At 41.3% G+C, this 14,715-nt stretch overlaps 1 protein-coding gene across 6 annotated transcripts in view; it reads right to left on the bottom strand.

Annotated features, from left to right (window-relative positions):
• Positions 1-14,715, bottom strand: part of LOC112234216 (anoctamin-4-like) — a 41,432-nt gene that overhangs the window by 21,751 nt on the left and 4,966 nt on the right. For 4 of the 6 annotated variants that reach the window (XM_024402254.2, XM_024402253.2, XM_024402252.2 and 1 more), the window contains 4 exons: positions 13,568-13,804; positions 1,260-1,454; positions 854-990; positions 376-528 (listed from right to left, as the gene is read on the bottom strand). In XM_024402254.2, the coding sequence (XP_024258022.1) occupies positions 376-528; positions 854-990; positions 1,260-1,454; positions 13,568-13,804 (722 nt within the window). Of the gene's footprint in view, positions 1-375; positions 529-853; positions 991-1,259; positions 1,455-2,132; positions 2,234-8,886; positions 9,251-13,567; positions 13,805-14,715 lie in introns of those variants that run through there. The other 2 variants (XM_024402255.2, XM_042300423.1) reach the window with 2 other exon arrangements.

Below are 14,715 nucleotides of genomic sequence, written 5' to 3' on the forward strand. Positions count from 1 at the left end.
TAGGTAAAAGAAAAAGCTACCCTCGCAGGACCTAAAAATAACAAAGCATCTCCATGCAGGAGATAAGCAAATGATGATGTTAAAAGAGAGAAGAGGCATAGTCTCTTTGAATGCTCCACATGATGACCTTGATGTTACTGCGTCAGCACACTAGGCGTCAGCCACTCAGACACATGCAAAAGCACACGCACGCACACACTCAGCACAATTGCTTCCCTGCTCCTTCTAAACAGGATTGAGGGTGAAACTTGCCATCAGCACACTTGTGTTGGTTTATGAGTGACAGGCAGAGCTTCAGTGACTATTGTAATACTGTCATACTATAATATACTGTTACTGTAATACTCTGTTACTGTAATACTCCGTAGTACTCGCCTCCTTCTCCATCTGCAAGCCCTCGGCCCGGATGTTGCGCTCAAATATTTCCCTCTTCTCCGACTGTGGACCAGACTTCCTGTAAACCAGGATGTAGTCGATGTGGCACTTGCCATCGCTGAAGCACAAGCCACTGGACCTACTTCTCCCTACCTGGGGAGAGAAACAGAGGGAGGGAGTAACCACTATAAGGTTGTTTTGACCCAAAGTGACTTTAATATATTTTACCATTAGCACTGCTTCACATTTACAGAGGCGGTTGAGCTAAAGTGCTTTGCTCATAAGCATAATATCTAAATATGCCCTTCCAAGGGTTATATATCACACTACCGTAGTAAGAAACCAATGAGCTCACCCTAAGAAGACTAAACGTCTTTACAGTTCCCCCAAGGAGGATAAGAACAACACTGACAGCAGCCAGCTTCAACCCACATCGACCATACGTGGGTTACGGACACACCTGTAATTGACCTCTCACCTCTGGTTCCGGGTCAGTCCTGGTGTTGTCGTCCAGGATGCTACTGGTCCCGGGGTCAAGCAGGGTTGAGTCGCCATCTTTGGACGGAGTGCTCAGCCCCTCCAAACTCTCCATTAACAACTTCACATCCTTCAAAACTGGATAGAACATCAGCAGAAAACCCAGTGTCACTTATCAAACCCTCAATATGATGTTGATTCTGTGAACAACTAGATTACTTCCTAACTCACTTAATCTAACAAAAACATTTACTGAAGTGCATGACTACCACTCAGAATTCAACTTCACAAAAAAAAATTTGTCTCATAAAAGTTGCTCTTTAAAAAGATGCTGCACAACAGTTACATTATGGCAATGCTATTTGGTTGAGGTACCCCTTTAACTAAGGAGGTGCCAAATGGCTTACCGTGGGGTGGCACGTTGTCCTGTGTGCTGGGGGAATCAGGAGCCCCAGCCAAGGACACCTCCATTCTGACTGGCGACCTGTTGGGGGGGAAGGAGAAATCCGCAGCCTCAACCCCAGGGGCCGGGGCCCGCAGAACTCTGCGTCTGTGGGGGCTCTGCCACTGGAGGTCAGCCCCATGTAGAGAGATACTCACACCTGGGAGATAGATAGAGAGAAAGACTGAGTGAGAGAGAAAAAGAGACCGTGAGAGCGAGACAGTGAGAGACAGAGACAGTCGGAGAAAGACAGTGAGGAGAGGGATTGAATTAATCATATAATCAACCATCAGTAAAGTCTGAGGCCCCACATTCAGTGAAAAACAGAGATGACAGAAAAGATGGTGAAAGGTATTATTATCAGAGCTCAGTAAATAAAGTAAAATAAAACCCACATAGTTAAATAGTTTTTTTTAAATAAAAAAAACCTAACAGTAAGGGAGCTGGAACATTTACGTTGTAACGTTTGAGACCTTATCAAAACTTCAAAAGACAACCTCTGTTGGTTAGGAAATGGGAGATAGGTGATTCCAGAGCCTTATATAGTAGTGCTGGGAATTGCCAGGGAGTTCACGATACGATGTTATCATCTCGATACTTAGGTTCCGACATTATAATGTATGGCGAATCTCACGATTCTATATGTATGGTGATTCTATATGCGATTCGATACTGTGATTTGATGTTTCAAACATATTGCTCACCATGTCTGCTGCAGAGAGACGAGCGCCAGCCATGACAAAACTAGTTTTGATCAGTCAGGGAAATAAAAGTGCTGAAACCATGTTGGCTTACTATTTAAAAAGAAGACGGAGAACAAGCTATAGGATGTAAATACCTGAGTTTTGGCGCAGGTTGGCCCACAGCCGATAGCGCTAGCTGACGCTACCTATAGTAGCAACATTTGAAAAAATACTTTGTGTCAAATATTGACATAATATTGTCCCAAAATAATGCACCCCCCCAATCACTATTATACAGACATGCAAATCATGAGTAAGCTTTACAGTGGCCACAAATAAGATGTGGAGATATATCTATGGCTATACAGTCGTGTCTGAGATGATTGACACCCTTAATAAAGATGAGCAAAAAATACTGTATAAAATAAGCAATACAAACACTGAGGTATATTGTTTGCGAATTTTTGTTGTTGATACTAATGCAATTGATCAGACAAATAAATTGTGTTCCCTGAAGTGATCCTGTGCACCCGCTGAGAGGAGCCATTATCTAACATGGCCTAGTGAGTAGGTTAACAACAACCCCTCTGAAGAGGTCTGCGACCCACTCTTCCATCTGACGAGGCTCTGGGGAAGGTCGTCGCTGGTCTGAACGCTGAATTTCCCTTTGTGACAGCTCCGCGACTCAGCAGAATTTCTGCTGAGCCCCAGACATACAGAGAAGGAGTGCGAGGGAGAACGCTCAACACTCACGCCCTTCCCGCAGTGGCTGAGGTATTGAAATAACAGCAGGTAATAAAACCACCACAAACTCTTTCTTCCTGGAAGAAATCAATGGGCGGGTTCCCTCAATGACTTCAGTTGTAATAAACGTTTCACTCAGCCATCAGCTGCTAGGAGGTATTTTATAGCGCGAGTAGAGGTTACTGCAGCCCCAGAGGAGATGTGAGTGATAAAAGCCAGGGCACTATAGAAATCGAATGATTCCATCACATTTTAAAGAGTTGTCGAACGCAGCTCTGCCGGTCTGATTTCACACATCAAAGCATATCATTTGCACACTTTAAAATTCCATCTGTGCCAATCAAAATCCAAATGACCTGCTACTTCCAAACACAAGGTCTATATCGTGCTGTTACCACGCCTACCACAGTACCCTCTAATTTCAAGATTAAGCATAAATCACAACATTGAGAAAACCACTTTACATTTAAGATATACTTTACATGATTTATATTAACTAGTCAGTAGATTAGACCCTGGAAAATTATAAATATTGAACATGACAAGATGATTGGCCTACTAATAGACCATTAGGTTGATTTTTGTTGGATGATAAGATATAATATAAGCATAGAAGCCTAGGTGTCCATAGAGAAACATAAAGCCAATCAATAATTAACAACAGTGTTTTTGTTGCCTCTGAGTGACCACTGGGCAGCAGCACACACACATTTTAGTCATTTAGTAGATGCTCTTATCCAGAAAAACATACAGTAGTTAGAGCATATATTTTCATACTTTTCCAATACTGGTCCCCCTGGGAATCAAACCCACAACCCTGGTGTTGCAAGCGCCAAGCTCTACCAAGTGAGCCACACGCACGCACACATGCACACACAACTTGTTTAGAGACACTGAATGCACAAAACCCAAACTGATTTACAGAGTCAGACAGTCACAGAGCAGAGTCAATGAGCATATCGGCCAAAATCCTGACCGAAGGTACACACACAAAATGCCAATTGTCATGTGGTAATCCATGCCATAACAGTGGAGGCCAAGTTGGTGCCAGCATTTTGCTATGCTAGCTATCTCAGGAGGATAATCAGGCTAAGCTAGTTGGTTTAAATAGTTTTCCACACAGAACCATTGTACAGTCACAAAACACATAATTCTCCTTTTCACTGAATAGTAGTATCAGAAACGTCTGTTTGATAATAATAAGTTCATCACACTCAGGTGTGCTGCATCACATCAGCAGCTAATTACAGGACAAATAAGAGTGGCTCATGGGAAAAGTCTAAATGGGCTCCTTGGGATTTCTCAACTCTGACGATACCCCATTAAAGTTGAAATTATAAACGGTTAATGGTTAGAGTAAGGGCAGGGAAGTTCCAAGGATCCCAGATAGCACCAACAGTGGCTCATGGCCTCTGCACATGAACAGGAAGCAGTCTTACTTGACAAGTTATTAAGTTATTGGCACGTTATTATGGGTGTTATTAAGTTAGTGATCGAGTCATGGAGGGAAAAATAGGTTTTATTCCTCCAGGGATGGGGAACATTACCAAGATGCAAGTTACATTCAGTGGATGTAATGAAATTATACTCAGGAAATGTAACATGGGACTACAGTGATTCTTAGGTGACTTTATTTGCTAATCTGTGAGTAAAGCTGCACCATGTAGCTAACATTATTTAGCTACAGTGGCGACAAGCACGGTCTCTTTTTGTTTTCTTGAGTGAGGCAGCTCCAAAATGCAGGTGTTTCAGCCCAGCTCAGTGCTTTCTGTGGTGGTGGGGCGAGCCAGCAGAAAATAGGAGCATTTCACCGTGATTGGCTCAGTGTTCAATCACTCATGGGGACAATACGTCATTGCCAAGTTTAAGTCCTTAGTAAGAGTAGACATCCAAAATTTACGCCCTTAGGGTCCTGCCATAGAGTTATATTTACAAGTCTCAAGATCATTGCCCACAGATAAAATTGTCAAATCACGTTATATGTACAGTAGCTTTGATTTGACTGATCATGTCAACATCCTACTTTCAAAGTATTGGCTAGCAAGTCATCCCCATGAATCAAGTCAACAATCTACTGGCAAATCATTTTTAATCCTCGTCATATGAAGACAAATAATGAAGAGAAATCATAGATAAAACGTATCAGTGCTCATTGGCCATTGGACATAAAGATTACACAACCAGTTGGAAATCGCAAATTCAACAATGAGTGGTTTGTAAGAAATCAGTGGCTGACTGCAACATTGCAAAGCAACCCCTAGCCTGCTATTCAATGGAGTGGCTGTGTTTTTTTCAGAGTTCCCACCATAAATCCAGAGAATGCCAGACTTTGATGACAAAGTTTGATGACAAAATGTGCTACAAAGGACCTCCACGCCACCTTCACAAGGTGAGTCCAAAAATGTTTTGTATGCTGCTGCATAAATGATGTAATATGCCAGGGCGATATGTATACTGTAGCTAAGAATGTAATACTAAGTGTATGTTGTGTAGTAAGCTGTTAGTAGCCCATGTGCCTCACCCTAATCACTTGGTTAATTTTCACCAACGTGGCATTGTAAACACATCATTTGTGGCAGGTGTGTGGTTACTTGCTAACGTTTTTGTACAGTTTTGACAGTGCTACTGATAGTAGTGGTGGCGCTTGGCTTGCACATGCAGATTCAGGACACACAACATTCTGTAATAGAATTGTGTTATTTGACGTGTCAAATTAAAAGCTTATTTATTGCGTCAAATAGTGTTATATGACGTGTATATTTTTTGACACACAACGACCCAAACGGCGTTCAATGTGCCTCACCCTAATAATTTGGTCTATTTTCACCTCTTAATTTTGCCTACTGTTCTAGCTTGGTGGTGCACAGGTAGCCTATAACCTGTTTTAGAGAATATTGTAAGAGCTTTCATTGTCTGTTTATGTGCCCCCTTTATTTATCCTACGGTTCTGACTTGTTGTACAGGGAGAACACTGTAAGAACGGCCCATGTTCTGAATTCTGTCGCTGTACATTTCAAAAGTGCTGAACAAATAGTTATATTGACTACGTCCGTCGTCGCTCGCTCATTATCTTAAGGAGGCTGCGAATTTTCGCAGCTTTTTGTTAAAAATCGCGCAACATTTCAGCGTCCTGCTACTCATGCCAGGAATATAGTATATGCATATGATAAGTGTGTGTGTATAGAAAACACCCTGAAGTCTCTAAAACTGGTTAAATCGTGTCTGTGGCTAGAACATAACGTGTTTAGGAGTCAAAATCCTTCGAAAAACTGCTCACCAAAAACACAAAAATAATATCCATCCGCCAGTCAATGTATTGTCTAAGGCTGAAGAAAATACATGTCAAGCCCCTGTAAACGCCTACAGCTTCCACACGATGTCGCCAGTGCTGTCATTTAGGGGCGGCTTTATCCTTGGTTTGGAAACGTGACGCATTTCCTTTCTTTGGGCTCACCACAGGATGTTTTGAATGTGAAAACATGGACGATGATTTCAAGACTTGCTGCTATCGAATACAGATCGCCCCGTGATCAATTTAATAGACTATTAACGTTTATTAATACCTAAAGTTGGTTTAGAAAAGTAATTTGAAGTGATTTGTAAAAGTATATAGGTAACTTTTGTAATTTTAAAAAGTGACGTTGCGTCATGTAAAGGGGCATTTTTCTGGATCAGACCGGTCTTCAGCAAATCACATTTTGGGTATACAATGACGGATTTAATCGGGAAAAAGACCCAATTGTGATGTTTATGTGACATATAGGAGTGCCAAGAAAGAAGCTCGTCAAAGGTAATGAATGTTTTATATTTTATTTCTGCGTTTTGGGTAGCGCCGGCTACCGCAAAATCTGTTGTTTTGTTGACGGTCTGGTATTCTGGGGGGTGCATGCTATCAGATAATAGCTTCTCATGCTTTCGCCGAAAAGAATTTTACAAATCTGACTTGGTGGCTAGATTCACAACGAGTGTAGCTTTAATTCACTACCTTGCATTTGTGTTTTAATGAAAGTTTGAGTTTTATCGAAAACAATAGGTGGCGCTCTAAAATATCCGCTGATTTGATCCCGCCACAGGAACATCCTCCCTAACAAGTTGTCTTAATCGAAATTACGGATTGCCTCTTATCCGCTTGTCGTCCTCTTATGCCATAGTTTGTACATCTCAATTGTCAGTAGCAACCACATTTGTTTAAGCAAGTCATCCATATCAGCTATGTTTTTTTAAATGGCAGTAAATGAGGCTGAGTAACTTTCTTCGCTGCCAGACAAGGCTCAGCTGACAGCCAGGTGTAGCAGTGGTAAGGTGTTGGGACTGCTGTTGGGACTCTGCTGTTGGGACAGCTTTAACCCTAACAGTTTGTGGGCACCGTTTGTCACCGTTACAGTGCAATTAATGTATTGTTTAGTGTTGTGTTGTGTAGTGGCTTTGCTGGCATGCATGCACATTTTGTTTGTTTGCCCCACAGAGATTTACATGCTAAAATCGCCACTGTTTAGCTAACATGATTTAGCCTGGCTCACAATTCACAGCAAATTTTATTGGTCACATACACATATTTAGCAGGTGTTATTGTGGGTGTAGCGAAATGCTTGTGTTCCTGGCTCCAACTGTGCAGTAATATCTAACAATTCACAACAATAGTGTTTCCTACAAAATAATAATTCTGTCACTCATTCACATAAATGTCACCTTTTACATGATGAAAAAGAGATCGTTAGTATTGATTCAGAATATTTCTTTCACATTGATTCTGTATGTAATTCTATGGCTTAAACAGTCGGCACTCATTAGATCTGTAGCATTATAAGACTCTCTGTCACACCTGCATTTGAGTGATTCCATACGAAACCAGGACAAAATGTAATAAATATGCCAACTCGTATGAATTATTTCTCAATTACACTTTGATACAAATGTCAAATATGTCAACAATGCTTCACATTGACAGAATTGACAGAACAAACAGACAGAGCACCGAGATATTTTGGGATGGACGCCCATTTTTGGATCTGAATGTCTGGAAATGGTGAACTCGTCAAAAACTAGACCACCTACACAATATATTCATCATGGAATCTACAAGCAATCTAAAACTGTTGAACAGGACAGACAACAGCAAATGTTGCATGATACACCGATTAACCAACAATCTAGGCGACATGAGAATATTTAAAATCAGAAGTAGGGTTCAAATCAATAGTCAAAGTTAGAAGCAATGTAGTTTCAGTTGCCTTTCAAATAGCTAGTTAGCGGAAATAGTTATTGGGTACACTAAAACTTTTGTTGAATATTAAGATGTTTTGCAACAAAGTGCATGAACTGGTAGTTATGTAGCGTAAATTACTTTTGAATTTAATGAAAATTGCTACAGTATAACAGTATTGCTAGTTGATTTGTAACCCTGAATCACAACCACTGATGATTGTCTGTGCGAAAAATTATTCTCCAATGAGATCGCTAGCGCCTCCTCAGTTCATATGACATAACCTTGCCTTAGCATGACAGCTCACAGTAGGCTAGCTGGTTGGGTAAGTGAGCGGAAAATAAAAAGGGGGAGGAGTTGCCCTCGGGACCAGGTATCAGGAAGACAGAGGAGGGTTCTGGACCACTACACCAGCACAGTCAGGGGACAACAGACCTCCAGCTCAGTCAGGCCCCGGGGCAACACAATGGCTGTTTCACGCCTGCCAGATGGGCAACAGAGCTCTGACCCACATCTCCTTCCCTGAACCATGCATAATGGAGGAGTGTTACACCTAGGACACACAGCTCATTTACAACCCTCAGAGTGAAACTGTGTGGGAGGGTGATACGGGAGAGAGAGAGGGAGAAAGAGAGAGAAGGGGGGAACGGGAGCTAAGGAGAGATGGGAGAAAGAGGGAGAGAGTGTGTGTGTGTGTATGCGCGTGTGAAGGTCAAATGACTGTACGGTTCAGGAACACAACAGTGTGAAAAGAGAACAGAGTTGATAGACAGTAAAAGAAGAGTACATGTGGGTCATAGCATATGAGTGAGGGACAGAGAAAGAGAGAGATCGAAATAGAGGGGGGGCGAGAGCGACAGAGAGAGAGAGAGAGAGAGAGATTACTGCAGCAAAACCACTACAGAGGGGAGGGGGGGGGGGACACTGCTGTGGGTCTAAAACAAGTTGCCTGCAGCACTCACCATGCGAGGTGGAGAGGGAGAGAGCTTCAACCTCTCAAAGGGTAACAGGAGGAGAGGACGACAGCTCGGGGGCCGACCCAGTGGAGGCTCCGCAAGCGCTACACTAGCTAAACTTGGCTCCCCTACTCCCCGCAGGGGGAAATGGAAAAGGACCTTCTGCAGAGGCAATCAGCTGCATTCCCCATGTTTACCTCCACTCCCGAGCACCGCGGTGCTCTGCTCTAGCTTCTGAGCTCCCTCACATACAGACACAAACACTCTGCTCATCCCCAAAACATCCCTCAGATTATATAAACCTCTGTCCAGCTGGCACGAGGCACAGCTCAGGAAGAAACAGATGCAGACCAGCTTAGATCCTCTCTCAGGGAAAAATACAAGCAGAATGTTTATGCAGAGGGAGGGAGAGAGCGAGGGGGAGAGCAAGAGCGCTGCAGACAATCAGTATTCTTAATCAGTTATCCCCATCAGCCAATCCGTGGGAGAGGAGCTTTGAGGGTAGCCAATCGGAGCAGGGCTGGCTCTATCAGTGTGGTTGTTGACCAAAGGAATGACAGTTGCTGCTGCTCTGGGTGTTAATGTGTTTTTAAAGCCAGCACCTCACACACACGCACACACACACACAAATACATAATTGTTGTGTAGTGTGTATATTTTAAAGGAGCAATCCCTTAGAAAATTCTACCATTAGTTACCCTACTTGCATGCAACACTCAGAGCGAGTGTCACGCTACTGCAAATGAAACAAACCCTACATATATAATAGCTGGCTGCTTTCCAAAAGTGTGTTTTCAAAAGTCTGTTGTACGCTTTACCATGTTAGTAACACTTTAACTATTTGTTTTCAGGCAGGATCCAACTGGAACACAGTCTGCTAACCAGTGGTGTAAAGTACTTAATTAAAAATACTTTAAAGTTCTACTTAAGACTTGTTTTGGGGTATCTGCAATTTACTATTTATTTTTTGTCAACTTCTACTTTCACTTCACTACATTCCTAATGAAAATAATGTACTTTTTACTCCATACATTTTCCCTCATACCCAAAGTACTCGTTACATTTTGAATGCTTAGCAGGACAGGAAAATTGTCAAATTCACACACTTATCAAGAGAACATGTGGTCATCCCTACTGCCTCTGATCTGGCAGACTCAATAAACACAAAGTGCATCATTTGTAAGTAATGTCTGAGTGTTGGAGGGTGCCCCCGGCTATCTGTACATTTGTAAAACAAAATGGTGCTGTCTGGTTTGCTTAATATAAGGAATTTGAAGAGATTTATACTCTTACTTTTGATACTTAAGCATATTTTAGCAATTACATTTACTTGTGATATAAAGACTTCTTAGGGCTGCAATCCCGTCAACGGGATTGATATGACAACAGCCAGTGAAAGTGCAGAGCTCCAAATTCAAACAGAAATCTCATAATTAAAATTCCTCAAACATACATGTATCTTATACCATTTTAAAGGTAATCTTGCTGTTAATACCACCAAAGTGTCCGATTTCAAATAGGCTTTACAGCGAAAGCAGCACAAACGATTCTGTTAGGTCAGAGCCAAGCCACAGAAAAACACAGCCATTTTCCAGCCAAAGAGAGGAGTCACAAAAAGCACAAATGGAGATACAATTAATCACTAACCTTTGAGGATCTTCATCAGATGACACTCTTAGGACTTCACGTTACACAATACATGTATGTTTTGTTCAATAAAGTGCATATCAAAAAATCTCAGTATACATTGGCGCGTTATGTTCACTAGTTCCAAAAACATCCGGTGATATTGCATAGAGCCACATCATTTTACAGAAATACTCATTATAAATGTTGATGAAAATAGAATTGTTAGACATGGAAATATAGATACACTTCTCCTTAATGCAACCGCTGTGTCAGATTTTAAAAAAGCTTTACGGAAAAAGCAAACCATGTAATAATCTGAGAACGGCGCTCAGAAAACAAATAGAGATATTCGCCATGTTGGAGTCAACATAAATCAGAAATAACATTATAAATATTCACTTACCTTTGATGATCTTCATCAGAATGCACTCCCAGGAATCCCAGTTCCACATTAAATGTTTGATTTGTTCGATAATGTCCATCATTTTTGTCCAAAGAGCTACTTTTGTTAGCACGTTTGGTAAACAAATCCAAAGTCATGAAGCGCGTTCCCTAGTTGCAGACGAAATGTCAAAAAGTTCCGTTACTGTTCGTAGAAACATGTCAAACGATGTATAGAATCAATCTTTAGGATATTTTTAACATAAAACTTCAATAATATTCCAACCGGAGAATTTCTTTGTCTTCAGAAAAGCAAAGGAACGCAGCTACCTCATGTGAAATGCGTGTGACCAGCGCGTGACTGCTGTCAGACCTCTGACTCATTCCTCTCTCATTCGGTCCCACCTCACAGTAGAATCCTCAAACAAGTTTCTAAAGATGGTTGACATCTAGTGGAAGCCTTAGGAAGTGCAACATAACCAATATCCCACTGTTTATTCAATAGGGGCTGGGTTGAAAATCGACCAACCTCAGATTTCCCACTTCCTGTTTGGATTTCTTCTCAGGTTTTTGCCTGCCCTATGAGTTCTGTTATACTCACAGACATAATTCAAACAGTTTTAGATACTTCAGAGTGTTTTCTATCCAATACAAATACAAACAATATGCATATATTAGCAACTGGGACTGATGAGCAGGCAGTTTACTCTGGGCACCTTTCATCCAAGCTACTCAATACTGCCCCTGCAGCCATAAGAAGTATTAAGTATTTTTAGAACTAAATACTTTGACTTTTACTCAAGTAGTGTTTTACTGGGTGACTAATCTATACTTGAGTAACTTCCTATTAAGGTATCTATACTTTTACTTAAGTATCACAATTGGGTACTTTTTCCACCACTGGTACTAACCAGAAATACACTGTGTGTGCATGTGTTTGGTTAGGTTTTGTGATGTACAGTATGGTATTTCAAATATTGGATTCACAGTCAACCAATAAGGTGGAAAGCATCCACATTTTATTTCAAAAGGTCAGCGGTTGGTTGTTCCACCTCAAAAAGCACATGAAAGAGGATTTACAGCCACCATCTCAGATTGTTCTGAAATCGTTTCTGTTGTTAGAAACATAAGATTAGCATTCCTGCAACATTATTTTGTTGATATATTAAGCTAATTGATTGCACCCAAATTGGCGATTTTAAATGTATAGGATTCATATAATATTCAATAAATATAGTGCCAAACATCCGATTTGGACCAAACTTTTTTCTAACAATGAGTTAGACATGAGGAATCCAGAGAAATTGTCAAAAGCCACTCACGGACCACCAACACCCCACGCCAATTTATTTGAGTATTATATGAATCCTTTAAATTAAAAATTGCCAATTTGGGTGCAATCAATTAGCTTAATTTCTCAGAGATCAAATTCTATTTCAACAAAGAATATTTCAACAAAATAATGTTGCAGGACATTTTATCTGTTTCTAACTACAGAAATAATTTCAGAACAATCTGAGATAGTGGGTGTCATGGCTTGCTGAAATGACATGGAACGATCCAGGTGTGTTCATACTATAATGTGATTCCAGGATACTCTCTTCTGTGAATCTCAGAACCAACAGAATGACTCGATATAACTCATCACCATTGGCACTGATAAACACTGTATTGGCCTAACTCCAAAAAGCACAGACACTACTCTCATTATCACTTGAATAAGCACATCTATCCTGAACAAATATTTAAACATAACATGTAAAGTGTTGATCCGATGTTTCATGAGCTGAAATAAAAGATCCCTGGAATTTTCCATACACACAAAAATATTATTTCTCTCAAATGTTGTGCACAAATTTGTTTACATCCCTATTGGTGAGCATTTCTCCTTTGCCAAGATAATTAATCCACGTGACAGGTGTGGCATATCAAGAAGCTGATTAAACAGCACGATCATTACACAGGTGCACCTTGTGCTGGGACAATAAAAGGCCACTCTAAAATGTGCAGTTTTGTCTCACAACATAATGCCACAGATGTCTCAAGGTTTGAGGGAGCGTGCAATTGGCACAGCAGGAATGTGCACCAGAGCTGTTCAGTTCTCTACCATAAACCACCTCCAACATTGCTGAGAATATGGTAGTACGTCCAACTGCCCTCTCAACCGCAGACCACGTGTAACCACACAAGCCCAGGACCTCCACATCCGGCTTCTTCACCTGCGAGATCATCAGACCAGCCACCTGGACAGCTGATGAAACTGAAGAGTATTTATGTCTGTAATATAGCCCTTTTGTGGGGAAAAAACAAATTCTGATTGGCTGGACCTCACTCCCCAGTGGGTGGGCCTGGCTCCCAAGTGGGTGGGCCTATGCCGTCCCAGGCCCAACCATGGCTGCACCCTTGCCCAGTCATGTGAAATCCATAGATTAGGGCCTAATGAATTTATTTCAAATTAATAACTCAATAAAATCATTGAAATTGTTGCATTTATATTTTTGTTCAGTATACATCTCCTGATGGCGCTCACTACTGCCATCTACACTGATTACAGTCATGCCAAAGGTTCTGAGCTTGGGCAGGATAAGCTGTTTCTAGACGGGATTTTTTTGTGACCAAACCACAGAGCTGAGATTAGAATGAACTCAGGGTTCAAAGTTGAAAAGTGAAACCTTACTTGTGCTGCTATCGCTGATGGTCTCCTGGCTGGCGCTGCAGTGGGATGATATAGGGTTGATTGACAGGGAGGCAGGACAGGACACTGGCTCTTGGTACTCAGGGAGTTGCAGGGCTGCGGCAGCGGAGGCCTCGGAGCGAACCCCATCAGGACTGTCACACAGGGGGTGACCTCTGGGAGGGAATGGACTGTTCCAATGAGAGATACCAATGGCCACTTGGCCCCCGAGATCAAAACCTGTAGGGAATATTAATATCTCAGACTGAAAGAGTTTCTCAAAACATAGACTCCCTTCCTATAACACATAACCCTGGAAAGCATATGAATGTAAACACTTGTCCTTGCAACTTGCATACTTAGTCTATTTGTCTTACAGCAATGTCAGGGTTCTTTGAAAATCCTTGATATTGAATAGATCCCAGAAAGGCAGACATTGCAGAAAAATCCATTCCTTGAAAAGGGAAATTAGTGATATTATTCAAATAAGTTCCTGTTTCATAATGAAACTAAGGTTGTTGCTCTCTGGAGGATTGAGTTTCCACTTACGGTTACATATCCCATATCTCAGAAATTCAGGGTTCCGCTTCCCTAGTTGAACCAATTCAGCAAAATGCTGACATATTTCGCTCTCCCAGATCAAAATAAAAAATGTGGGTGCTATGTCCATAACAATGCTGCTCTCTAGTGGTTGATGTTGCCAACTCCATGACTGTCCTTTCCCTTTCCATCTTCGTTTCTCATTTGTCAGTGGTCTACTTCCACATACATCTTGGGAAGTATCATAACTAAGTATGAGGAGGCTACTTATGACAAAAAAGTATGTTTTGACGGTTGACAACTAAATTTATATTAAAAGGTATGTTGTGAAACATTTCCACCTGCAAGCACCTTTGTGGAAGTCTGTCAATTCTGTAGAATTAAATAAGAAAAATATGGTAACATTGATAGCATGCGGCAGAGTGTACATTTAACTTGAATTGATTTAACAGAGTTTACTTTATGCATTTGACTTTCCTTTTGAAGCATGCCACATGAAAGTTGCCAACAAACCCAACATTCCTAAAGGCATTGTAGGAACTCAAATGTCTCTGTCCACGCTCAACGGGCATCAAACCAAAGAGCAAAGAGAGCCTTCTCTAGCTTTTCTG

Source organism: Oncorhynchus tshawytscha, linkage group LG17, assembly GCF_018296145.1.
Source record: "Oncorhynchus tshawytscha isolate Ot180627B linkage group LG17, Otsh_v2.0, whole genome shotgun sequence".
Classification (NCBI taxonomy): domain Eukaryota; kingdom Metazoa; phylum Chordata; class Actinopteri; order Salmoniformes; family Salmonidae; genus Oncorhynchus; species Oncorhynchus tshawytscha.